This window comes from Notolepis coatsorum (genome assembly GCF_963971535.1).
Source record: "Notolepis coatsorum genome assembly, chromosome: 18".
Taxonomy (NCBI): Eukaryota; Metazoa; Chordata; class Actinopteri; order Aulopiformes; family Paralepididae; genus Notolepis; species Notolepis coatsorum.
In genome coordinates, this window is record NC_140182.1 from 38,171,444 (window position 1) to 38,197,497 (window position 26,054).

General features: G+C 43.5%; 1 protein-coding gene across 1 annotated transcript; it reads left to right on the forward strand.

Annotated features, from left to right (window-relative positions):
• Positions 1-1,404: 1,404 nt before the first annotated feature.
• riox2 (ribosomal oxygenase 2) lies at positions 1,405-24,626 on the forward strand. The gene is made up of 10 exons (XM_084334994.1): positions 1,405-1,480; positions 3,027-3,467; positions 6,474-6,593; positions 11,957-12,085; positions 12,659-12,762; positions 13,940-14,042; positions 20,691-20,859; positions 22,667-22,755; positions 24,063-24,194; positions 24,399-24,626. Exons 2-10 carry the CDS (start codon positions 3,033-3,035, stop codon positions 24,549-24,551), a joined length of 1,434 nt encoding a protein of 477 aa, XP_084191120.1. The 5' UTR covers positions 1,405-1,480; positions 3,027-3,032; the 3' UTR covers positions 24,552-24,626.
• The last annotated feature ends 1,428 nt before the right edge of the window (positions 24,627-26,054 follow it).

Genomic DNA, 26,054 nt, shown 5'->3' on the forward strand with positions numbered 1-26,054 from the left:
CACATGTAGGATTTTATAGGTAAGGCAGGCATCTTTGAATTTAACGATTGTCCCAGCTCAGTAGGTTCTGGTTTGTCTGGTGAGATAATCATTTCTTTGGTTTTGGATACATTTAAATCCAGAAAACAGCCATCACACCAGTCTACAAAGTCTTGTATTATGGGTCCATGTGATTTATCTGACTGACTGAGAAGAGATGGGATAGGATAGTATGTGAGGCTGCATTGTATTGAAGGCTGACGAAAAGTCAGAAAGTTAAAGTGAAATTAATATTAACATGTAACATTTTCAGAACCCCTTCATGCCTGAAAATGCCCAAATCACACAAAAAATTTGATTTATGATATTGCATGCTGGATATAAATGAAATGCATCAAATTACATTCTCTAATGTTTTTACATACAAGGGATGATGTGAAATTAATATGTAACATTTTCAGATATTAACCCCTTCATGTCTGAAAAAGCCAAATCCAGTGTTCTAGAATGTTCTGTATATGATGTCATGGCAGCTCTGCTTTGTGGACTCATCATGACCCACATGATGTCATGGCAGCTCTGCTTTGTGGACTCGTCACATGATGTCATGGCAGCTCTGCTTTGTGCACTCGTCACATGACCCACATGATGTCAGCTCTACTTTGTCGACTCGTCACATGACCCACATGATGTCATGGCAGCTTACTTTGTGGACTCGTCACATGACCCACATGATGTCATGGCAGCTCTACTTTGTCGACTCGTCACTGTCTAGGGCTGTCGCGGTATGAAATCTTCTCACCGTGGTTTTGTGGTTTTTATAAAACATTCTCAACAACCCTCAACATTCTGAAATGTAATAAAAGTAGGGATGTGAACGTGTATACGAAGTTTGAATCAAACGCTTAGAAAAAATCCCTATGCAAAAAACGTATTATTATTGATAATCATCCAGAGCCACACTGTGGGGGTCTCAGGTGTTGGGGGGAGGGGGTGTTCTGAATAATAATAATAACAATAATAATACTCAACAACATAACTATTGTATGTAGACTATCTATTATTTTCTTCATCGATCAAATTAAGCAAATATGGATAAAAGCCAATATTGTTTTATACCATACTGACATTATACATGATATACTGTTCAATTAGACAAATTGGATGTCATGCATGTTGCTGAGAAATGCTTCCTATTCTAGATTGACTGACCTTTTGATGTGGCTGTTTTTCTGTCCGGTATATCTATCGTCTTCCATAGTCAAATCTGACAGGGGAAACTCAGCGACACTTCACCTCTCTGTAGGATGGTGATTATTTATATTTTTTCACCAACATTGTGTGTCTTTTCCCCCACGAATTCAGGTAGTTACTGTAGGTACCATGGTAGGTACGACTTGTTTCCAGTCGGACATATTTGTCCGGTCTACACACGACTCACATGGCATGTATGTAAAGTTCCCCTGGTATCCACCGACAGAAAGGAATCGGATCACTTTAGGTAACGTTAATACAAAATTACATGTTGTGGTTTTTGTGTGTTTCATAGTGCCAATTTGCAAGTCAGCTCATTCGGACTTCGGGTCTCGTTTTTACCGAGTTTTCCTAGAATTGGCGATATGCTGCAGAGCTTAAGAAGAGACTCATCTCAAATGTTGTATGTGTAAAATGTACTGATTAGCATTAGCAAACAAGTGCCTTAGCGACCACAAATAACGTTGAATGGACTGAAATGAGTGTGTGCGCAGTTTCAGTGATAAAACATTGTATCATAGCCGTGGTATAATAACATGTTATAAACATACCCATTCACTATGAATTGAAAATGGGGGACCCTGATGTAAACAAGACAAACGTCTTGTACCCATTCTGCAATCTGTTAAATAAAGTTTTCATTAATTTATTCGGCTATGATTATAATCCCTTTTTACAAGTCTATCACTCCGGGTAAAGTATGAAATAGGATAAGTAACGACACCACCTCGAGACATGCAAACACATTCTTAGTATATTTGAATACCGTTTGTGTCACAAATGTATCAGTACTAAATACCTATATGTCCCTATGCCATAAATGTCATGTATGTTGTGTATGTCATAAATGTCTATATGAATTGAAAATGGGGGACCCTGATGGAAACAAGACAAACGTCTTTCTCAGGTCTGCATCCCCTTAACAATTGTATGTATTGAGCCGTACTGTATTGTACCCATTCTGCAATCTGTTAAATAAAGTTTTCATTCATTCATTCATTCTCAAATATATGCCCCCCCCTTTATTTTTACAGTTGTGCCCATATTCTCCACAAATCAATAATAAACCCATTTATATATGAATTAGCCTAAGTACACAACCCAACCACCTCCTAGGCCTACATACAAACACTTGCATAACCCCACCCACCAACCCCCTCCAATGTACCCCTTCGAATGTATAGGTGCAGCTCAATAAATTAGAATATCGTGGAAAAGTTATTTTATTTCAGTAATTCAATTCAAAAGGCGAAACTCCTAGATTATAGATTCATTACACACAAAGTGAAATATTTCAAGCCTTTATTTGTTTTATAATTTGGATGATTATGGCTTACAGCGCATGAAAGCCCACAATTCAGTATCTCAGAAAGATTGATAAGACCAATAAAAAAATTTATATAGGAATCTCGGCCTTCTGAAAAGTATGTTCATGCATGTTCACTCAGTACTTGGTTGGGGCTCCTTTTGCATACACCCCCCCGGCCCCCCCCCCATGGTTGTTCCATAATGGCATCATCATGGTTGTTATAAAATGCTATACATTGACTTAAATCCCAGATCATGGATCCAAACAAACAACATTTAATGGTTAGACCCACCACAGCACCACTAAATGTAAAACTATAGCAATAGAAACATTCTCTAGTGGATTGACTCAGCTCTTGATACACGGACAGACAGTTACATTTGACATTTTTATTTTATTTGTATTTTGTGGCTGTAAAAGGTTTGTTTATGCTTTTTGTAAAAACAAAAATCGCGGTTTGGGACTCATAACTATTTTCCCGCAGGTCAAAATGCCAAAGAAAGGGAGAACAGCCACTACCCAAGGCAGTGACAACCACGAGGTCCCCACCAAACAAAGAAAGACCGTCCCCGAAGATGCTCCTTCGCCTCTCTGCTTCGACAGCCCTGCCAGCCTGTTCCAAAGCCTCATACACCCCATGACCCGGGAGGAATTCTTCCAGGACTACTGGGAGAAGAAGCCCCTGCACCTTCAGAGGTCCGACCCGGCCGTAGCCTCTTACTACCAGTCCCTCTTCCAGCTGTCGGACCTGAAGAGCCTGTGCGCCCGGGGCCTGCAGTATGCCAGGGACCTCAACGTGTGCCGCTGTGTCCAGGGAAAGAAGAAGGTGTTGAACAAGGAGGGCCGTGTTAACCACAAGGTTCTCATGAGGGATTTCGTCCAGAAGAAGGCCACCATCCAGTTCCACCAGCCACAGAGGTTCAAGGTGAGAAGGAGGGGTGGTGATCCGTCTCAACCTTCTGAATAGTCTAAGCATAAAAAACACAATATTGCTCAAAAATAAATATTGTACCGTCTTGACATTTTTCATGATATGTCGTGCTGAAAATAGTTTGTAAGCGAAGAAAATTCATCAGCAAGTGGAGCGGCTCATGAGAGGGGTTGGGGAAAAGAATCTTGTTCAAATAATACCACGATATTTTCAGGCACGCGGTTTTTAAACGTCTCGAGTAACATCAGCTCTTGCAGCTGGTCAAACGTCTCTGTACCAGTGGCATGACACCACTTACCTGCTTTTTCCCCCCTGTGCGCCATTATTTTGGTTGACAGCTTCCTACATTTCTGGCTTATAAGCCCCAAGGGTTGCACCAACTCTAGAGCTCGCACCCACAGGTGCATCGTCTCCCGCTATAAATCCTTGTTTTTCACCCCCGCCTATTTAATGTGGAGCACCCGCTGATTCGCTGAAGCTCTTCCATACTTGTGCCTGCCGACAGAACCAGATGATCCCCGCGAGGAGGTAGGCGGGTGTCCACGCATTCCACAGCAGCCTCAGGTGGCGCACCACTCCTCCCACACCCCCGACTCCTTCATTAGGATTCGCTCTAGCTTAGCTTTCTTGACATTTCCAGCCACTACACTACTACTATTGACTTCGCAATCACCACCGGATCCAAGTTCAAGTTCTTTGACTTGAACTTGGTTCTTTAATAGTTGTCATACAGAAGTACAGAATACTTTCATACAAAATGCTTCTTACTGTTACGCTCCAGAGACTGTGCTAGACAAGATAGTATCAAATAACATAATAACATAATATAGCATGAATTTAGAAGAAGAAAATGAGGTCACAGTGTTCGGTATAGACATATGTACAATGTTCTGAGTTACCATATAATATACAATACACAATACTATGCAGTGTACTAATGTACACTACTTAAAACAGCTGGCTCTGTGGAGAAGTCCTCCAACATAAACTCCATCTTCCTATAGTCGACACAAAACTGACAACCAGACACAGCACAGACCTTACCTGTCACGCTTACCCGACCACACAAACGGCAGGGAGGGGGAAATGGACCAGCCCCCCAATTCATGTTATGACTTGGCCTTAGGGTGAATCCCGGGCACAACATGAAAATGTGACTCCTCTCTCCCAACTCCTAAGAAGCCCCAGCGACCAGGGGTTTGAAGCCCGTTTTGAGGGTTTATTTTAGAGCAGCATCAGGGTGAGCTAATGGCAACATAGCAAACAAAACAGCAACAAAAAGACAAGTACTTAACACTTTGGCTGCCATGGGTTAAATTCATTATCAACCGTAGGTTGCCGGCTCTATTTGTCTATAGAGAAAGTCCCCTTCTTTGCAGGGCTATAACTTTTTAAATTCTATTGCTACATTGCCATTATTAGGGCCCATTCAAAGTCCTATATGTATTGTTCATTGTGTAGCAACGTTAAACTTTTTCATTCACATATTCATAGTAAAGTATGGTCTAATGTATAAGTATGTTTTCATCTCTTTCTGCAGCTTTCTCCAGAACGTGATCTATAGCCCCAAATACATTATATTGATGATGCAATACAGTTTTATGGCAATCAGCGCGATATAAAAAATTCCAACTAGACGTACTTCTAGAAGTTACTACACGTCATCTGATGTTGACCGGATGGGCTAGGGGGCGTTTATAATTCCGTGGGCAGCGTTATACCAATCATCTAATGTGGGTAAAATGTTGATAATAGCAGTTAGTATCGAAGACGGTAACTTTACACGCTAAAACTCACCCCAGTCTCCGCGCGCCGTTGGGCGATCATCGTAGAGTAGAAATTTTATCATTATGGGATGTAGATTTACCCGGTCCATCTCCAGCTTGTATAATGGTATATATGTCCAAACCATGTTGTTTATCGAGTTATTGGCAATCGATCGCTATGTAGTGTGACGAGCCAGAGTCCCGGGACATGTACCGAGTGCCCGGAAGTAATACGGCCGTCCAGCACAACCTCTACGGCACTTCCTGTTAAGCGATTGCGCCGATCGGCCACCAGATGGCGCTCCTGAACCGCCAGAGAGCTCAGTGGGTCCTCCTGGTGGTTCTCAGGCCAGCGGAGGGGACATATGATCCCAGATTTTTGAAATATTGATATCAAAGACGCTGTAAAGCGTCTTCGGCAACTTGAGCATGGCCGGGAATGACGTGTTTAAGCGTTTCCCGGCACCCAAAGTGTTAACCTAACCCGTAACTAATGCGGAAAACATAATAAAAACGAATCCAACAAACTGAGTTCAGGAGATTCCCTGATAGAGCAAAGAAAGAGTTTTTTTTTGTATTACCTGTTCAGGTATTTTCCTGTATTTAATTGGAACCCTGTAGCATCTGCCTGATGGGAGCAGGTTGTATTCTGAATACAAGACATGGGAGCGATCCTAGTCATCTTCTAACTATCATGTTCTCAAAGAGCATTTGGAGGGAAGGACGCTCCCTCACCCACCCCCATCACTTTTACAGCATGATAAAATAACATCATTACCAATCTGAATGAAACCATGTGACCTCCAATGACCTGTCCCTTGAGTCTCTCCAAAAGATGCGGTTTGGTTTCGGAAGCAGAGTTTTGCCTGCAAGGCGACATCAACGGGAAAGGGGTCTATGTATAACTAGTCTTGTGTAGCAGACCACTCTCCACACTATGTTAGCACTGTACCAGCGCCGGAGAGAGGTCTGGCTGAACCTATTATCACTCCGGTATACGGGAGAAAAAACCCTCTGGTGTTGTTTGTATTTCTTTAAACCAATCATAATCATCCTGGGGCGACGCTAAGACCAGGATTCAGCTATGGTGCCCTTGCAGAAAATAGTGTCACAGATAGCGGAAGGGGAGGAGAATTCCGATTGAAATGGCGCGCTTATACCCAAAGTCTCGTGCCGCTGATCCAGACTAATGTCTAACGGGTTTCTCTCCCTCGTGCCGTCTCTCCTCTCTCAGGACGAGCTGTGGCGGGTCCAGGAGAAGCTGGAGTGTTTCTTTGGTTCTCTCGTGGGCTCCAACGTCTACATCACGCCGCAGGAGTCCCAGGGGCTCCCAACTCACTACGACGATGTTGAGGTATGCCGCCGAACCGACCCTGAAGACAACTAGTGACCAAGGGTCGTCATAATATTAATCATTGCGTGAAAGGTGCTCTTTGGATCGTTTGGTATGCGGACTGTGTAGACTCAACCACACACAATTATAGACCTCAGAAGTGACATTCCGTTTGGCCCCTGGTTCATAAGCTGGGGGGGGGGGGCAAATGGAATCTCACTTCTGCACATGATTTAGTGGTTGGGCCTTCATGGTCCTCATTGCCAGCCGAATAGAATGAGGACCATGAAGACTTGACTACTAAATTATGTACTTATTGCACGTAATTGTGTGTGGTTGCATCGTGGTCCACACAGTCCTCATTCCAGTTGCATCTGTAAAGGGATATTTCACTTTAGTATAACTTGTCAAGTTTCAGCAGTCTTATCTCTATCTAAAGTCATCTACAAGTAAGCTAGCAGCCACTGCTGTCCCTGACGTCTGCTGTCAACACCACCATTCCACCCAGGTGTCAAGCTCCTCATTCACTTCCATTCATTTTGGAGGCCTAGTATAAATATGATACTTCTGAATTATAAACAATTACTGCTGTGCAGATTTCAATAAAACAGACTATTCTGATTCAAAGGTGTGTGTTTGTTTTGGCATTTGATGTATTATTTCCTTTGAAGAATAAAAGCAGATCCAATCAATTTGTTGTAGGTTTAAGTGTGCCGTATAACTTTGCCCTGGATGGAATGTTCGGGGAGTGGTTGCCATGCTTTTTTTTTATCCACTTTTTCTCCCATTTTCTATATTTTCTCCCATCCCAATTTTTGTAACATCCAATTCAACCCTCCCCTGTCACGAACGCTGTTTCTTGCCTCCCACAAGCCGGCTGCAATGTGGACTAAGTCATACATAGCACAAGTCCCCTCCGGTACTTGAGGTAACAGCAGTCGCATCTTTTCACCTGCGCAGCTCGATCTCTCAGTGGCGAGGAGTAACGCGTGGGAGGCTCACGCTGCCCCCGACACTTCCTGATTCTACTGCGCAGGCGCACCAACCGACCTGTAGGAGTCGCTGTCCACAACGCCCGATCCCCACCCATCAGTTTCCCACCCCCTAATACGGCCAATGTGTATTTTAGTATGGACGACCAGCTAAACTGAAAGCAAATGTGGAGCGCTGGGCTCGAACAGGCAAGCCCAGCGTCTCCAGATTTCGTGGCGAGCGCCTTGCCCACTACGCCACGTGGCCCAAGTGGTTGCCATGCTTATGTTTTTGCCTTGCTGAAAGAAAAAGTCTAAACATTCTGTGAGAAGTTCATAGTTGGTCAAACTATACACCTCAAGTGAGAAATAAGTGCATTTGACTAAGAAAAATATATTACACAGAATGATATTGCTGTATAGTTTGTTTATAGTTCAGAAGTGTTATATTTAAACAGCGGACGACAGGGACAGCAGTGGTCACTAGCTGATTTTTGACAAGTTCTACTAAAGGGAAATATCCATTTAAAGAGCTCCAGGAGTTAACACAGGGCTGGGTGATATGGAAACAGGGACACGCATACAGTAGATCCGAGGCATTGTCGCACGGCTTGAACTGGTCTTACACAAAGTGCCATGCCTGTGAGCCTCCACTAGGGGCAGAGTGGCGAATCACAAGTGAGCGACTTTCTTTTTTTTCTTCTTTTTTTTCTTCTTTATTTCAGATCCTCATTAGTCACTGCCGCGTGATTTTTTTCCGTAGCCGCAGTTTGCGAAGACGCTCTCTGATTGGCTAGCCCGCGTACAGCGAAGACTCTCTCTGATTGGTTTAGTGCCGAAGGGCTCTGGGATAGAAATGTCCACCTTGTACATATTCTCTGCTTTGAAGTGATTATGCTTTTGCCCTCTTTCGAAGTGGGTTATTCTTAGAGTTAACCCTAACCCTAACTCTAAGCATAACCCACTTCGAAAGAGGGCCAAAGCATAACCACTTCGAAGCAGAGAATATATATGTACAAGGCGTAAGAGACCCTTCGGAGCTAAACCAATCAGAGAGGGTCTTCGCTGTACGCGGGCTAGCCAATCAGAGAGCGTCTTCGCAAACTGCGGCTACGGAAACAAATCACACGTCACTGCCTCAGCAGCGACTATTCTTCCTGGGGTCTGGACTCTGGATACAAACATATAAAAAATCTAACAAGAATAATCAATAAAAACACTGAATATGTTAGTGAATTTGCCGGTCTATGGAGTGCTTTACATCTAAAAAAAACAGAATATGATGTTCTAGGGATGGGAATTGATAAGATTTTATTGATACGATTCCATTATCGATTCTGCTTATCGATCCGATTCTTTATCGATTCCCTTATCGATCCCTGATACATTTATAATTTAAATAAATAAATTGGAAATGCAACAGAACTAAGCTGGTTAAAATAACAACATACAACTTGACATTTCTGATTGTCATTTATTGTTGAGCCCCCATGTCAGAAAATTACAAAAACTGTAAAATAATCTTTTTTACCTACACTTAAATAAAATAATGTATTTGAGATTCTCTTAATTTTATTCTTAAACTAATTGAATCTATTGAATAACGACCTGTTGAATGTAACTACTGTTCAATATCTTAAACTAATTTAATACGAACGCCATGTGCGCAGTTGCGCACAATACATGTTTACCTAGGATTTGACTAAAAGCAGTCAGGGCAATATGGCAAGTCGAAAACGGTCGCAAGTGTGGTTACACTTTATGAAAATAGATGCTGACAACGCTCTCTGCAACATTTGTAACGCGACGTGCAAAGCAGGGAAGGGTAATACAAGCAACTTGAGGAAACACTTGGTCAAACAGCACCTTTTTGAAAGCTGGAGATTGTAGCATCTTTGATGCAAAGAAATGCAAGCCTAATGAGCCTCTCTCTTAGGGTGTTTGCAATTCATATTGGGGACTGGGGAGTATATATCTCTGATATATTGGTAGTGGGCAGGTTGTTAGAAAGTTAGCTCAGTTTCCACATCTGCTCTGTTTGACATGGCTGTTAGCCTAGCCACAGAGCGTCTTTAGAGGAGAGGAGATTGAATCCGGGACACTGGCTCTGTTCATGGTCACGAATGGATTCCAGCTTCATTTATTTACTACAGATGACAAACGTGTTGTTTCTGTTTTTCTTTTTTACATACTTGCGCCACACGGAACAACTGATCACTACAGCCCAGCATCATATTACTGTAGCCAGTCTCTTGAAACACTACTGTCTATCTCCAAACTTCCACTCCTCTCGAAACTCTCTTTTATTATTAGGGATGCCCCGATCACGTTTTTTGCCACAGATACCGATCACCGATCGTCTTGAGCCATATCGGCCGATACCGATCCGATACCGATCGTTTTTGATAAAAAAATATATAAATTATTTTATATAATTATTATTATTTTTTTATAAATATATATATATTATATAATTAGACTTGTACTTGTATTATCTGCGAGACATCGCCACCACACAACAAGTCAAAATGCTCGCTATCTGCAAACAGCTCCACTGTCTGTGTGTACTCGAGTAGCCTCCAGCTACGGCCAGGATTCTCCGGCGCTGCAGCTGGACCCTAGTATTGGTATAAATCACATTCAGCAAGCCCTCAGCTCAAATACATATCGAATCAATGTTATAAGACATTGATATCAGGAGCTATCTGTAGCTACTGCTAGCCGGCTAGATAACGTTAAGACAACGCCTCAGTGAACTATTTAGTTTAGAGCTAACGTGAGCTACCGAGTCAACGGAGGTAACTTATCATGCACTCGACTATTGCTGGAGCATTTGTTGATATCAGCAGCTATCAGTAGCTAGCCAGCTAGATAACGTTAGACAATGCCTCATGTAGTCACTGGGTTATTTAGTTTAAACAGTAACGTTAGCTCGGTAGGTAGCCAACGTTAGCTCACGTCGCATCATGCACCAGACTATAGCAGACTGCAAGGCTCTTGTTTACATGAGTGCGGGAGGGGCTGGGGAGGAGGAGGCGCCGTACGCTGCAAGCAGCAATGTGTGTCTGAGAGAGAAGTCAGCAGTGACTGTGAGATCTCCGCTAAGAATTGGATCATGTTTTTCGATCGTTTTGACGATTGGCGAAAATAAAGCATTATCACCGATCGCATATTTATACTGATTATCGGCCGATAACGATCGGTGGCCGATCGATCGGGGCATCCCTATTTATTATGTGCTTGTGCTGCCGCAGTGGGTTTTATTTTTAGCGGTCGGCTTACTCCTTCGATAGTTTCACATATTTGTAACCCGTTTAACGTTCTTAAGCTGACGTTAGCTAACGTCGGACATAACGTTGGCTCCTAGGGCTACAGTGCAAGCCGGCACAACTCAGGACAGAAGATTAGAGGATGTGACGTCGGTAAACAAGCCACACACACATCGCAGAGCGGGTCTTCTCCAAAGTGGGGGTGGAGCGAAAATAACTGCTAGAATACTCAACCAGCAGCAGAGTAGTTCATTGCTGCTAGATTGTTTGTTTGTTTAATCAGTTGTAAAATACTTTACATCAGTAAGATGTAAATAATAATAAAGTAATAATAATACATTATTAATTTATTAAATATTAAGTTTGGAATTTTTTTTACAACTGAGGTAGGTAAATAAAAAATTTAGACTAAAGTACAGAAAAAATGTACCGTTGGGTACCGGTATCGATTCACAAGTACCGGTATCGGTTCAAATGTGAACGGTACCCATCCCTAGCGCGCGCACACACACACACACACAGAGCTCCCTCCCCGGTCCCCGCTCGCCCCTGTCCTGTAAGGTATTGGCTCGTGTTGCTACACGGACATGTTTGTATGTTGCACAGTACTTCCTGACTTACCTACTAGTAAACAACAGTCAACGTGATCACACGCTCTCCGTCTCTTATTATATGTGAACTACAAGGTTACAAGGTTTACACAACAGCCCCCATCCACTTTTTTTTGTATTTGTACCTGTACTACCTGCTGTCGGCTGTTATCTCTCTGTGTGTCTGTATGAGCTTGGTTAGCTAGCGTTAGCTTCGCGGCTGTTATGTTGCCCCGAAATTAAATGAATGACTCGGTTCTAAAGCATTCGAGTAGTTTTCAATCACTGCACTTAGAAACAGTCAAACAGCGGGAGCGTTTCGGGAGCATATGACCAAAACCCAGGCAATTTCGAGCCCTTAAGGAATCAAATAGTCTGCTCTATGGCTGCATGCTAACGCTAACGTTATTGTTTTGAAATGCGCAACTGTCGGAAAAACCTGCCAGCGATAAGAGGAATCGATAGTCAACGGGAACCGGTTTTCGATTCCCATCCCTATGATGTTCAGAAGGACTATATTGGTCGATCAGCTCTAATAACCCCCCCTCCCTCAGGTGTTTATTCTCCAGCTGGAGGGGGAGAAACACTGGAGGCTCTACAGTCCTACTGTTCCCCTGGCCAGAGAGTACAGCCTGGAGCCAGAGGATCGTATCGGCAGCCCCACCCATGACATCATACTCAAGGTACTGTACCAAACACAGCACTGGAACAAGTGTTCCTGATTTAAAATCAACAATGCTACAGAATTCACTGTCATATGTGATTGTGTGCACCTACAATAGAGGCCTTTGGAATGTTTGTGTCGTTTTCTTTTTTCCAGTATGGCTACCTGTAACCATTGGTAACCACTTTCAAAAGAAAATGCCAAATTTCTGTGCTGTGGTAGAGTAGAGTGCATATATCTGCCCATAGCAATCGTTGTCTCTTCCATTGCTATGTTGTACGAAACAATGGTTGCTATTGCTAATATGTTACAGGCAGCCATGTTGGAAGACGGAGAACTACACAAACATTCCGTGCGAGGCCTCTATTGTCTATAGAATAGCAATAAACTGCTTAAATATCAGGGATGTCAATTTCAATATTGTAAATAACAAATGTTCTAACAGAATTTGCCGCATTGCTAGCCTAGCTTAGGTAAAATACATCATCGGTATGTATCCAAACTATAACAAAAAATATCCTATGTCTGCATATTTCCCATGGGCTGCTGATGGAAGTAGCCTTCAAGACAAATGTTTGCTTATTCTCTACAGGCAGGTGATATGTTGTACTTCCCCAGAGGAACCATCCATCAGGCAGACACCCCTGTAGGAGTGGAGCATTCCACCCACCTGACCCTCAGCACCTATCAGAACATGTAAGGCCCACTTCCCCATGGTTAACCGGTAGTGGCTAGATCCCGTCACCCAGAAGGACCTATAGGCTGTGACCTGGAAATCGGAAATCAGTCGTCACTTGTTGGCAAGGCTGCAAAGCCGTAACTCATCATCATTTATCTTTAAAAGTAGTTCATAAACGTATACCCTTATCTTAACCTTAACGGTCACAGCCATTAACACATTCAGAGCCGGCCGGATATGACCAAATTAGGGCTTGTAGGCCAGCGCTTTAATCAATGGGAGGATGGGGATATTTGCGAACGCTTAAACTATATCTTAAACTATGGCTATGGGTCTAATACACCCGTCGCTTATCAATGACTTGCTTGCAGTCAACATGTACGAAACGGATTGTTTTTTCATCTGTACATTTCCGTTTTATACCGTTTTGAATACGAGTATAGTTTGAGATTTCTAGTAATTCCAGAGAAAGACGCGATAATAGAGATTATCGATAGTATACAGTATGTGTCCTTATGCACGCTAGAGAAGCGGGCTGAAAACGTTTTCTTTCTGATGCACATCCCCAGCCAATCCAATCCAATGATGTGCAATACCATCCGGGAGACGATAGGCGGCGGTATTTGCCATTTTGCAAGCTCTGACCCATTCCCAACGATAACATCAGGTTGGATGGATGAAAATGAATGGATATCGCTAATAAAAGAAATAACGATTAAAACCCGACTATACTCGTGATTTGCATGCAAGCGATGGCGAGTTAACCCGACTATCGTCATGATTGGCACGGAATGGGTTAAGGGTAGACACAGCGATGGGATGTGGACACTATATCACCATGGGGCTTCAATGTGAACACTGTACAAGTATCATTTTCAAGCCCCCCAACTGAACCAACCTGTCTGATAATCTTTCTCAGCCTTAATGAAGTTAACAGGTGAAATGTAATGTGAAAACATACTGTTAATTTATGCCTAAAATGGACGTGTCTGTGTTAATCAGATTGATATCTACCAGCCTGACTGATTCATGCATGTCATATGATCACAGAACATTATTTTGCATCGTTTTTACAAAAAACCACATACACATTCCATACCCAATGTATTTACACTCTCACATTATATTTTGTGATGCGTAATCTTAGGGGCCTTTCTCTCGCGCACGCGCTCTCGGTCTCTCACTCTCTCTCAGGTCATGGGGAGACCTGCTGTTGGACGTGTTTCCCAATCTGCTGTTTGACACTATCAAGGGGGACGTCAGCATGCGACAGGGCATGCCCAGAGGACTCTTACTGGTAAGGAGCAGTGTTCATTTTGTCAACGAAAATTATGACTAAATATGGTCGTCAACGAAGCTTTAACCCCCTGACTAAATCTAGACTAAAACAAAAAAGACAAAATCGAGACTAAAACTGACTAAGACTAAAATGAAAAATAAATGAAAGTGACTAAATATGATAAACGAAAAAGGAGCATTTGACACATGACTAAGACTAAAACTATTGGTTTGATTATTTTTTATGGTGTATATATGTGGAGCACTTCTATGCTCTATATGTACTGTATACATATATTATTTTTGTACAACCAGGGGTCATGTCTGCTTCACATGGGCTGTGGAAACGTTCTGTTCACTTTACTGTTTTTGTTATTTTAAGACTGGTTAGGGTCTTTAACACTTTGATAGCCATGGGTTAAATTCATAATTTACCATCCCTCGCCATCTCTATTTGTCTATGGAGAAGTTCCCCTTCTTTGCAGGGCTATAACTTTTTAAATTCTATTGCTAAATTGCCATTATTATGGCCCATTCAATGTCCTATATGTATTGTTCAGGGTGTAGCAACGTTAAACTTTTTCATTCACATATTCATACTAAAATATGGTCTAAAGCAGGGGTAGGCAACCCTAGGCACACGTGCCTGCATAGGCACGCGGGGGCATTTGCATAGGCACAGGGGGCAGCACTAAAAAAAATAAAAATAAACTTTGAATTTTTTTTTTATTTAATTTTTTTTTTTGCTTTGAAATATTATAGTGAACTATTTTGCACTGTTGTCGCATTTATCTTGTTGAAATCCTCCCACAGGTTCTTTTTACTTCCACATATTTAATTGAGACCCTTTATTTGTTTATTATTTCAATTTAGCTGGAAATACATTGCTACATCATTCAGTAACATTTGCAGAGCCTTATAACAAAAACATTATTACGTCACCATTGTGACCAGTGGGATTAATCAACAAATTGTATTATTTATTTTTCTATTTCATTGAACATTGCACATGTTATAAAAGCCATTTTTTTACTCAAAATGTGAGTATTACCAAGTCAACTTGTGTTCTTAAAACAATGACAATAAACATAGTTTTATTAGGTTGAAATAATGTGGTTGTGTACTTATTTTTCTGTTAACTTATTATGGATTGAAAACTGAAAACCTTAACACTTTGACTGCCGGGAGCCGTCTTTAGACGTCTTTGCTGGCCATGCTAAAGTTGCCGGGGGACGCTGTACGTCGTCTTTATATCAATATTTCAAAAATCTGCGATCGGATTCATAATGTCCCTCCGCTGGCCTGAGATCCACCAGCAGGACCCACTGAGCTCTCTGGCGGTTCAGGAGCGCCATCTGGTGGCCGATCGGCGCAAGCGCTTAACAGGAAGCGCATTAGAGGTTTTGCTAGACGTCCGTATTGCTTCCGGCCACTCGGTACATGTCCCGTGACTCTAGCTCGTCACTCTACATAGCGATCGATTGCCAATAACTCGATAAACAACATGATTTGGACGTATATACCATTATACAAGCTGGAGATGGACCGGGTAATAATATATCCCATAATGATAAAATGTCTACTCGACGATGATCGCCCAACGGCGCGCGGAGACTGGGGTGAGTTTCAGCGTGTAACGTTACCGTCTTCGATAATAACTGATATTATCAACATTTGACCCACATTAGATGATTGGTATAACGCTGCCCACGGAATTATAAACGCCCCCTCGCCCATCCGGTCAACATCAGATGACGTGTAGTAACTTCTAGAAGTACGTCTAGTTGGAATTTTTTATATCGCGCTGATTGCCATCAAACTGTATTTCATCATCAATATAATGCATTTGGGGCTATATATCACGTTCTGGAGAAAGCTGCAGAAAGAGATGAAAACATACTTATACATTAGACCATACTTTACTATGAATATGTGAATGAAAAAGTTTAACGTTGCTACACAATGAACAATACATATAGGACTTTGAATGGGCCCTAATAATGGCAATGTAGCAATAGAATTTAAAAAGTTATAGCCCTGCAAAGAAGGGGACTTTCTCCATAGACAAATAGCGCTGGCAATCTATGGTATATCATTAATTTAACCTTAGGCAACCAAAGTGTTAATGCACAGTAACTGAACTCAATATTTTTAAGTTCTGGTAACTAATAATTTTCTTTTTACAGTGTAGTCTTGCGATCAATCAAAACTTATTTACACGATATACCTCACATTCACCCTCCATTCACATCCTGGTGTTCTCCTGGTGTTCTCCATTAGGCCTGTAGGTGGAGCTATGACAGCACACGTACAGCACACGTACAGTACACACTGTGTGATGTGTCCAAAAATGTATGGGCAAATGTGAGTGAAATGGTCGCACTGTATGCAGCTGTTTGTCTGCATTGCATTCCCCCCCCCCCCCCCCCCCCCAACTCAGATTTAGGGTTGATACAACCATCATAATAATATTGTTAATAATAACAATAACAATAATGATGTAATAATGTAAAAATTATCATTAAAAAGACCTGATTATGAGAAGAAAAAAATTACGATGCATGGAATATTGTTGAGGCACACTAGTTACAACTATATTTCAAACAGGCACTCCATGTCAAAAAGGTTGCTGACCCCTGGTCTAAAGTATAAGTATGTTTTTATCGTTTTCTGCAGCTTTCTTCAGAACGTGATTTATAGCCCTAAATGCATTATATTGATGATCAAATACAGTTTGGTAGGAATCTGTGCGAGACTAAAACAAAAAAGACAAAATCGAGACTAAAACTGACTAAGACTAAAATGCTCAGACCCGTAGTTGACTAAAACTGACTAAACTAAAAATAAACGAAGGTGACTAAATATGATGAAAACGAAAAAGGAGCATTTGACACATGACCAAGACTAAAACTAAAATTAAAATAGCTGCCAAAATGAAAACTGCTGGTAAGGAGATGTTTACCTGGCCAATGCCCAGAGGACTCTCAGGAGTGGTTTACCTGGCTCACTTTAGTCTAGCTTTAGTCCTTTTTCCGCTTTTCTCCCATCCCAATGTTAGTCGTTATGCCAATTCCCAATCCCCTACCTGGTTGTTGTGTGCTCTGCCCCCGACCGTCGGTCTGGGAGGGCGGAGACTATCACATGCTTCCTCCGACACATGTGTAGCCAATCCCCACTTCTTTTCACCTGCCAGCGCGGACTCTCGCTGGGGGAGTGTAACGTGTGGAAGGATCACACTACCTCTCCCAGATCCTTCCCTTGCTGTGCAGGCGCCCCGACCGAACTGTAGGAGTCGGTGTTTTACAACGACAGGACCCACCCTCGCCGGCTTCCCACCCGCTGACACTGCCAATTGTGTCAGTATGGACGGTCGACCAAGCTGGAGGCACCACAGCTGGATTCGAAGCTTTAGTCTTTTAGCCTAAAGGCAGTTTCATAGTCAGGTTAGGTTAGGTTAGGTTTAGGTTTACTTAGTCTTTATTTGATCAAGGGGGACAGCGTACATTAACACATTGAGTGCCACGCCCCTTCCGGGAAGTGACCACTTTCCGTGCCGTCCATTAACCCCATGTAAACGTAGTTGTACTTTGTAGACCTAAACCTATAGGTCCTAAACCTAAACTTTGTAGACCTAACCCAACCCATGCTCTATATGAAAAGACGGCCTGGCCAAATACACTTTTTTTTTTTTTAAATGGATTGTACAGTCCCCCCTTGCCGCACCTCTAGTGTTCCTGGTTGAGGCAGACTTGAGGTTGATGAAACCGGTCCAGTGTAGCATACACAAACCGGACTCCAGTGGGTTCTGCACAGAGTAAAATTAGACTATAACGGACCTCAGCATACAGTTTATTTTGTTTAACCTTTATTTCACCAGGTAAGAAGCTTGAGCTCAAAGAGCTTATTTTTTTTTTAGCAACACCCGACATAAAACAACAACAAACAACCATACAGGACAGTAAATGAACATAGACAAAGAGATAAAGATAAAAAGAGCAAGCAGCAGCCCGGGAGAGCAAATGCTTAACCTGAGAAGCATTAGCACACTCCCATATCGGTCATTAAAAGCTCAGTAATTAGTGTTTTAAAACTGTGCAAAGTAATAAAGGCCTGGAGTTTAAGAGATTTTTGAAGTCCATTCCAGCTAAACGGAGCAGAGTACAAGCTCTGTTCCCAAACTCAGTGCGAACTCGTGGGACTGAGGCGGATAGAAAGTCCTGAGAATGCAAGCTGTAGGAAGAGTTTGACGCAATGGTAAGGTGTGTACAGAGATATAGAGGTAACAGACCAAGTAATGCTTTATAGAGGAAGATGTACCAATGATGAAGCCTACTAGCAGGCAGGGACAGCCAACCTACCTTCTTGTACAAAATGCAGAGATGAGGGCGGCTAAGTGGCACAGTGGGCAAGACGCTCGCCACTAACGCAGGAGATGCTGGGTTCGAGCCCAGCTCTCGGCGTTGCTTCCAGCTTGGCTGGTCGTTCATACTTTTTTTTTTTTTTATCTTTTCCCCCCTCCTTTTTCCTCCGATTTTCACCTGGCAGCACGGATTCTCACTGAGAGGGCGTAGCGTGTGGAAGGATCACACTATCCCACTTAGATCCTAAACGCGCTTAGCAGGCGCCCCGACCGAACTGTAGGAGTCGTTGTTTACAACGACCCGGACCCACCCCGCCAGTTTCTCCCACCCTCTAATACTGCCAATTGTATTAGTGTGAACGGCCAGCCAAGCTGGTGACAACCCCGGAGCTGTGAGCTGGATTCGAACAGGCGAATCCAGCCGCTCCGGGGTTGGTGACGAACGCAATCTCCGTTACGCCACCTGACCGCCCGGCTGGTCGTTCATACTAATACAATTGGCAGTATTAGGGGGTGGGAAAGCCGGTGGGTGGGGATCGGACGTTGTGGACAGCGACTCCTACAGGTCTGTTTGTGCGCCTGTACAGCAGAATCAGGAAGTATCGGGGGCAGCGTGAGCCTCCCACACGTTACTCCTCGCCACTGAGAGATCGCGCTGTACAGGTGAAAAGATGCGACAAGCCTCTTTTTAGATTTAAAGGAGAAACAAGCCTTGTTTCTAAAATAGAAACCCAACCTTACCTTCAGCTCACTATGAATTGAAAATGGGGGACCCTGATGTAAACAAGACAAACGTCTTTCTCTGGTCTGCATCCCCTTAACAATTGTATGTATTGAGCCGTACTGTATTGTACCCATTCTGCAATCTGTTAAATAAAGTTTTCATTCATTCATTCAGCTTCTTAGCCAGTTTTCAATATGTGGCTTAAAAGACAAGTTGTCATCCAGAATAATTACAAGGTATCCAAGTATGTCCACATAGGCATATTATAGCACCGCTAAATTTTTAATTTTTTTTTAATCAAATTTACCGCTAAATATTTCTGTCTGCATGTACCTAGAGTTTGTATACTATTATACTGGTGTCATACTAAATCTGGCTTGGCATACTGATCAAAGGAGTTTGGGGCCTCAAACAGCCAGTACGACTGAACTGCGGTCTGTCCGCTCACATTGCGTATCCTCCCAGTACCGCTAGACTATGTGAGCGCCTTAACACTTTGAGTGCCAACGACGAGAATTCTCGTTATTTCATGCCAACCGTTCAGTGCCAATGACGAGAAATCTCATTATTAATCGTTATTTTTTTTATTATCGATTTCCATTCATTTTTCATCAATCTAGCCTCACGCCACTGGGACTCTCTCTGAGCTCGAACAGGGAAAATACCGCCCCCTATCGTCTACCGGATGGTAATGCACCCTTTGGAATGGAGTCAATGGAAATGCATGGGGAAAAGAAAATTCGGAATCCACATTTTACTTGTCAGGCATGTAATCCGAGCCGATTGCAGTCTTTGTGGTCCCTCAGAACAGTGTGGAATATGTGTTTCGAGCACCCAGCGTTGGATCAATAAACGTGATCGGAATGGCGATCAGGAATTGGAATAATCTTTTTGGAGAACATCTGATCTGAGGTAAGGAATCTATTTTACCAGTCTTGGCCGTAATCAGAGCTTTTTTCACAGATATATCAACGTGGGCCCTGCCCTATATGTGTGTGTGTGTGTGTGTGTGCTGATCAGGAAATAAGATAATTGATTTTTCAGCCCGCTTCTCTAGCATGCATAAGTACACATATACTATCGATAATCTAGCATTTATTTGAAAACTATTCATAAATAGGCCGAAAAATGACAACGTTTTTTGTGTATTCCAGTAAAGGGCGATTCCTGTGGAATCTCTTTTTCTTTCTGGAAATCTCAAAACGAGCGTTTTTCAAAATGGTATAAAACGGAAATGTACCGATGAAAAAACAATCCGTTTTCGACAATGTTGGACTGCAAGCAAGTAATTGATAAGCGACGGGCGTATTAGACCCCCTGCTGGCACTGAAAGTGTTAAGGGTTGTTTTCTGTGTCACAAATGTAGTTTGACTGTAACCTGATGGAGGAAGGTCCTTATACCAATAAAGATGTTTTAACTGCGACTGAAGAAGACAGTGTGTGAGAGGTCTTTGTCTTTGTTACTGTAGGTTTCTCTCACTTACCAATCGTGTGTATTCTGGATGTGTCTATATGCGTGCATGAACATGGTCTGCGTCTGCATCTGTGTGTGTGTGTGTGTGTGTTTGTGTGTGCGCTTCCAGGGCAGCAGTGGAGACCCAGACACTAGCAGGCAGCTGGCCTCCTTCCTGAGAGGTCTGGCAGATGAGATGGATGAAAGGAAACGGGAGGTGCGCTCCATCGACATGAAGAGAGACTTCATCACCAGCAGGCTGCCCCCACACAGCATCCACCAGGAAGACATCACACCATGTAAGGCCGCCTGTCTGCGTATGCATGTGCGTAACATCTGTGCATGTGTTTGTAAAGTTCCAGTTCTGCTGCCATTAAATGTGGATTGGGCAGTGACATATAGATTGTTGCCAACTTGCCAAGGCAAGGCAAGTTTATTTGTATAGCACATTTCATACACTGAGGCAATTCAAAAGTGCTTTACATATAAAATAGATCAAAGGAAATTTAATAAAAGATGTAAAAGAAAGAGAATAAAAGTCAGTGAATTTTTAAGTTTTAACTCATTGACCGCCACGCTGTTTTCCCATCTCTACTCAATGGCGCCAGCGTTATTGACCATTTTAGCGATGTTTGCGGACCCACACTACCGCCTTAAATCCACAGAAAACAAATCATTCTCCTCCGCTGCTCCCCGACTCTGGAATCAACTCCCATTACACATAAAAAAAAGCCCCATCCGTAGAAACATTTAAGTCCCACCTCAAAACCCACCTGTTCAATCTTGCATACCCTCACTCCTGACCCCCCAACCCCTGCATCACTTACATTTTCACATCTGTACACACACACACCTATATTTTAGTATTATTATTTATTTTAAAATGTTCTCTGTCTTGTCTCTAAGCTGTCTCCCTCTCTCTGTATTATCCCCACCATGTCGTCATTGTGAAAGTCCATGTACTGTGTTTGTCCATGTACTGTGTTTGTCCGTATGCTATAATGCCATGTATGTAAAACGCTTTGAGATGCCTAATGTAAGGCGCTATATAAAATAAATGTATTATTAATTTATTATTGTGTGTTCTGTATTATAGCTATGAAGACAATAGTATGGCTCATTTGACAGGCATTGTTCATAGTCCAACACGGACTAACCAGTTCATCTCTACATACTTTAGTTTGTGCGCTATTCCATGCTAAACATCGCCCCTTTCCAAAATAATCCAGTATTTTTTCATAGATTGCGAGATATGACGCGTTATATGCATTATGCCCAAATCGTTCGGGTTGCTCGACTGAAACCCCAAATACTTCCAAATCAAAAGGTATATACCATACATATGTGTCTTCACAAAATCATCAAGGGGGGGGGGGGTCGTCTTACCCCCAAACTGCGATCGTTACCAAAAGCATGTTTTAGGTCCGGTAAAATACGACACTGATGGTACAAAAGTATGTTTTAGGTAAAAAAATAATACCAGCAGGTTACCTAAAATAGACCTTACCTCAGTCAGAAGGTACTCCAAAATGAATAAATTCCAGTCGTCCCATGGCGATCGCAATTACTCGTGTATATTGGGCATGGCTATCATACGGGAAATAATAGGTCTGAGGCACCAAATCTCTGACTGATTGCTATGTCCTGATCCACTCTGAGGCGGAAGCAGCCGGAGGTAACTCAGTACTGGAAAACAACTGATATCAGGCTAAGATAGAATATCGGTATCGGAGAATTTCCCTGATACCAGGAAACACATCTAACAAGAAACACATCTAACAAGAAACACATCTAACGAGCAGCAATCAAAGCAAAGTTACTTGATCTGCTGCATTCTTGACATGTTAACTCTCTAATGGAAATGGAAAAAAAGTATTATATCAATACTTTTGTCCAATGCCTCAAAAATTATCATTAAAAGTAATGGATCAGATCAGTACTCAGTATCAACAGATACCCAAATGCCTGGGTATCGGTATCTGGACTGAAAAAATGGGATTGGTGCATCCCTATCCAGAATGGACGTGATGAGTCTTACAACTCTCTGAACTGTATCGTCTGTCTGTCTGTGTCTGTCTGTCCGCCCATCTGTCTGTCTGTCTGCAGCTGGGAAAATTCCTGCGTTGGAGGATTCGGTGTGTATGAGATTTAAAGACCACATCCTCCTAACAGTGGAGCCTACCCAGGAGAGAACAGTAAGTTTAACGGCCCAGTCCTCAATCAAAATGTAAACAAAAGGGTAGCCCCACCACTCAAAAACAAAATATAGTGTTGGAGGAATTATTTTATTCTGAAATTGTCTGACTGAGTGCAACGGCATATTACATCTAAACCTGAACATGTGTTGCATTTTACTCCATCAGTAAAAGCTTTGTTTACATGTGGAATGAGTGGGATATGAAGGGTTAAATATACATGTAAAAAATATATATATTTAAAAAGATTTCCATCCACAAGTCAAACTCTTTAAGGGCTTGTGTCCACAGCGGACCGCTTTGAAAAGCAAAAAAAAGAAGCTCAGAGCGTTTTCCTGAGTCTCGCGACTGCCGCGGCTCCGCCACTTGCTCGATGTTGATTGGTCGGTCGAAAAAAAGTTACCTTGATGAGCGCGCTCCTTTCCAAAAGTTGAACTAGTTTCAACTTTATGCGCTGGGAGCGCTCCGCCCAAAAACGCTGCCGCCGAGAGCACTAAAACGCGAGGCGCGGCGCTGGGAAAAGGAGCGCGCCTGTCGTGTCTGTAGCATAGAAATGAATGACAGATTCGCCTGTTCGAATCCAGCTCACAGCTCCGGGGTTGTCACCAGCTTGGCTGGCCGTTCACACTAATACAATTGGCAGTATTAGAGGGTTGGAGAAGCTGGCGGGGTGGGTCCGGGTCGTTGTAAACAGCGACTCCTACAGTTCGGTCGGGGCGCCTGCTAAGCGCGGATAGGATCTAAGTGGGATAGTGTGATCCTTCCACACGCTACGCCCTCTCAGTGAGAGTCCGCGCTGCCAGGTGAAAAGAAGCGGTTGATTGGCTAGATGTGTGTCGGAGGAAGCACGTGGTAGCCTCCACTCTCCCAGACCGACTGTGGGGGGTAAGTGCGCAGCGACCAGGAAGGGGATTGGGAATTGGCATAACGACTAACATTGGGATGGGAGAAAATCGGAGGAAAAAGGAGGGGGAAAAAGATCAATAATAAAAAAAAGAAATGAATGACAGAAAGGAGCTGACAACTCATAAAACGTCCGCTGTGGACACAAGCCCTAAAGGAACACGCCAACATTATGGGAATGCGCTTACCGGCTTCTCCAGAGTTAGACAAGAAGATAGATACCAATTTAGTCGAAAGCTATCCAGCTGCAAGCTAGTGGTCCGTATCCGCTTCCATTAATTTGTGCTAAGCTAGGCTAGTTTGCAGCCGGATAGCTTTCTACTGCACATACATAAACACATGACCTCGCTCAATCTGTTTCACTGGTGTGTGTGTGTGTGTGTGTGTGTGTGTGTGTGTGTTAGGATGAGGCTAGAGTGTTGGTGGTCTTTGTGTTACATTCTTTGAGGAACCGAAGGGAGAGTCACATGATGGGAGGGGGTGGTGATGATGATGATGAAGAGGAAGAGGAAGAAAGGGAGCAGCACATTTCTCAGGTAAGCTGCTGAGTCACATCACAACACAGGCCGCAGTTTCATAAGTGCTGCTATTATTGCAGTTCTAAACCTGGTGGTAAAATGGTAACATGTAAAACAGTACCACTAAGTTTCATCCTCTCTCTCTCTTTTTCTTTCTCTCTCTTTTTCATGCCCTCTCCTTCTTTCTTTCTCACTCCCTCTGTCTCTCTCTCCCTTCCCCAGGGCCTGCGCTTCCCTCTCTCCCACCTCCAGGCCCTTCGACAGCTCCAGGGGGCAGAGCGCCTCCCAGTGGCCCAGCTAGAGTTGCCCTCCGACGGGGACAAAGTCAACCTAGTCCTGTCCCTCTGGACCGAGAGCCTGCTGGAGGTGTGCTAGCAGCACGCCGGCGTGTTAATGGTGTACATCAATGTCACGTCGTGGAATTTATACACTTATTATAAATAAAGGAGAAAGAATTACACGTTTGTTGACTTGCGTTGTTCATATCAAACAGTACATTATTTTTATTTATTGGATTTTCAAACATTTCTGGTATACATAATACAACAAGATCACCATATAATATACAGAGTATAAACACCCCATCCCCTTTCACGACCCTCTGGTCTCTCCTACTCATCCTCCCAACCCATCCCGCCCCCAGCAGGCTACAACTGTCCACAGCTGACAAGAATAATAATAACAATACTAGAAGACACGTCCACTCGGAGCCCGGCTGTTTTATAAGCGAAAGCTTGTCGCCTGTCATGTTCTACCCTAGCATGTAAGATAACACACAGGCGGGTGGGGAGAGGGGCCACGCCCTTGGTTGTACGCTAACGAAGTAGCAAAACCACTCACGGATTCAAGATCTACGTCTATTTAAAAGACGCGTTCCCATATGAATCCAGTAACTTCTCACAAAAATATGCATGCTCAGAGCGTTTTCCTGAGTCTCGCGACTGCCGCGGCTCCGCCACTTGCTCGATGTTGATTGGTCGGTCGAAAAAAGTTACCTTGATGAGCGCCGCTCCTCTCCAAAAGTTGAACTAGTTTCAACTTTAGGCGCTGGGAGCGCTCCGCCCCAAAAACGCTGGCCGCCGAGAGCGCAAAAACGCGAGGCGTGGCGCTGGGAAAAGGAGCGCGCCTGTTGCGACTGTAGCATAGAAATGAATGACAGAAAGGAGCTGACAACTCATAAAACGTCCCCGTCGACACGGGCCCTAAGAGGGTCTCTACATTGAAGGAAAAGTAGTTGCATTCTTCGAGGGGGAATATGGAGGTTTTAGGCGTAAGAGCTGAAACAACAGGGAGAGAGATAAGGAATTAAAAGGGGAATGCGGCCACAGCCTATCCCTCTTACCTGACGGCGTGTATCGCTCGAGATGCGTCCAGCTGCCCGTCTCTCTCTCCCTTGTGCGCTGCTGCCGCCTTGAGCTCGGGACGAGAGCCTCTCTCCTCTACCATCCGTGCTCGCATCTCTTGTGGTCGGGGGGCCGAACCCACTTGGTAGGCGGGGGCTGCCCCGACGCTGCAAGAGCCTCGCCAGACCACCCACCTAGCCGCTTCACCACTGATGGTGGGAGCGAGCAGAGGCGGGGGGCTTGCACCGCAACCGTGCGGTGCGCACCCAGCTCTGCATGGAGCTCGCCACAAGCGTGGGATTAGGGAGCCCTGTGGCATATGGAGGAGGTCGTGATGGTGACCGCTGGCGTTTCCCAGGCGGTGGTGGTGCCATTTTGACAAAAAATAGCAACACAAGAACCTAAATTAAAACTGCTGACGTGTGCCTGTAGCAAAAACACTTCCGTGGTGAAAGAATTAGGGAAGAGCGGAAGTACGGTCACACCCCTCTCTTGGTGCATGGACGAGAGTGGGCGTGGCCGGACAGGTGCAGGT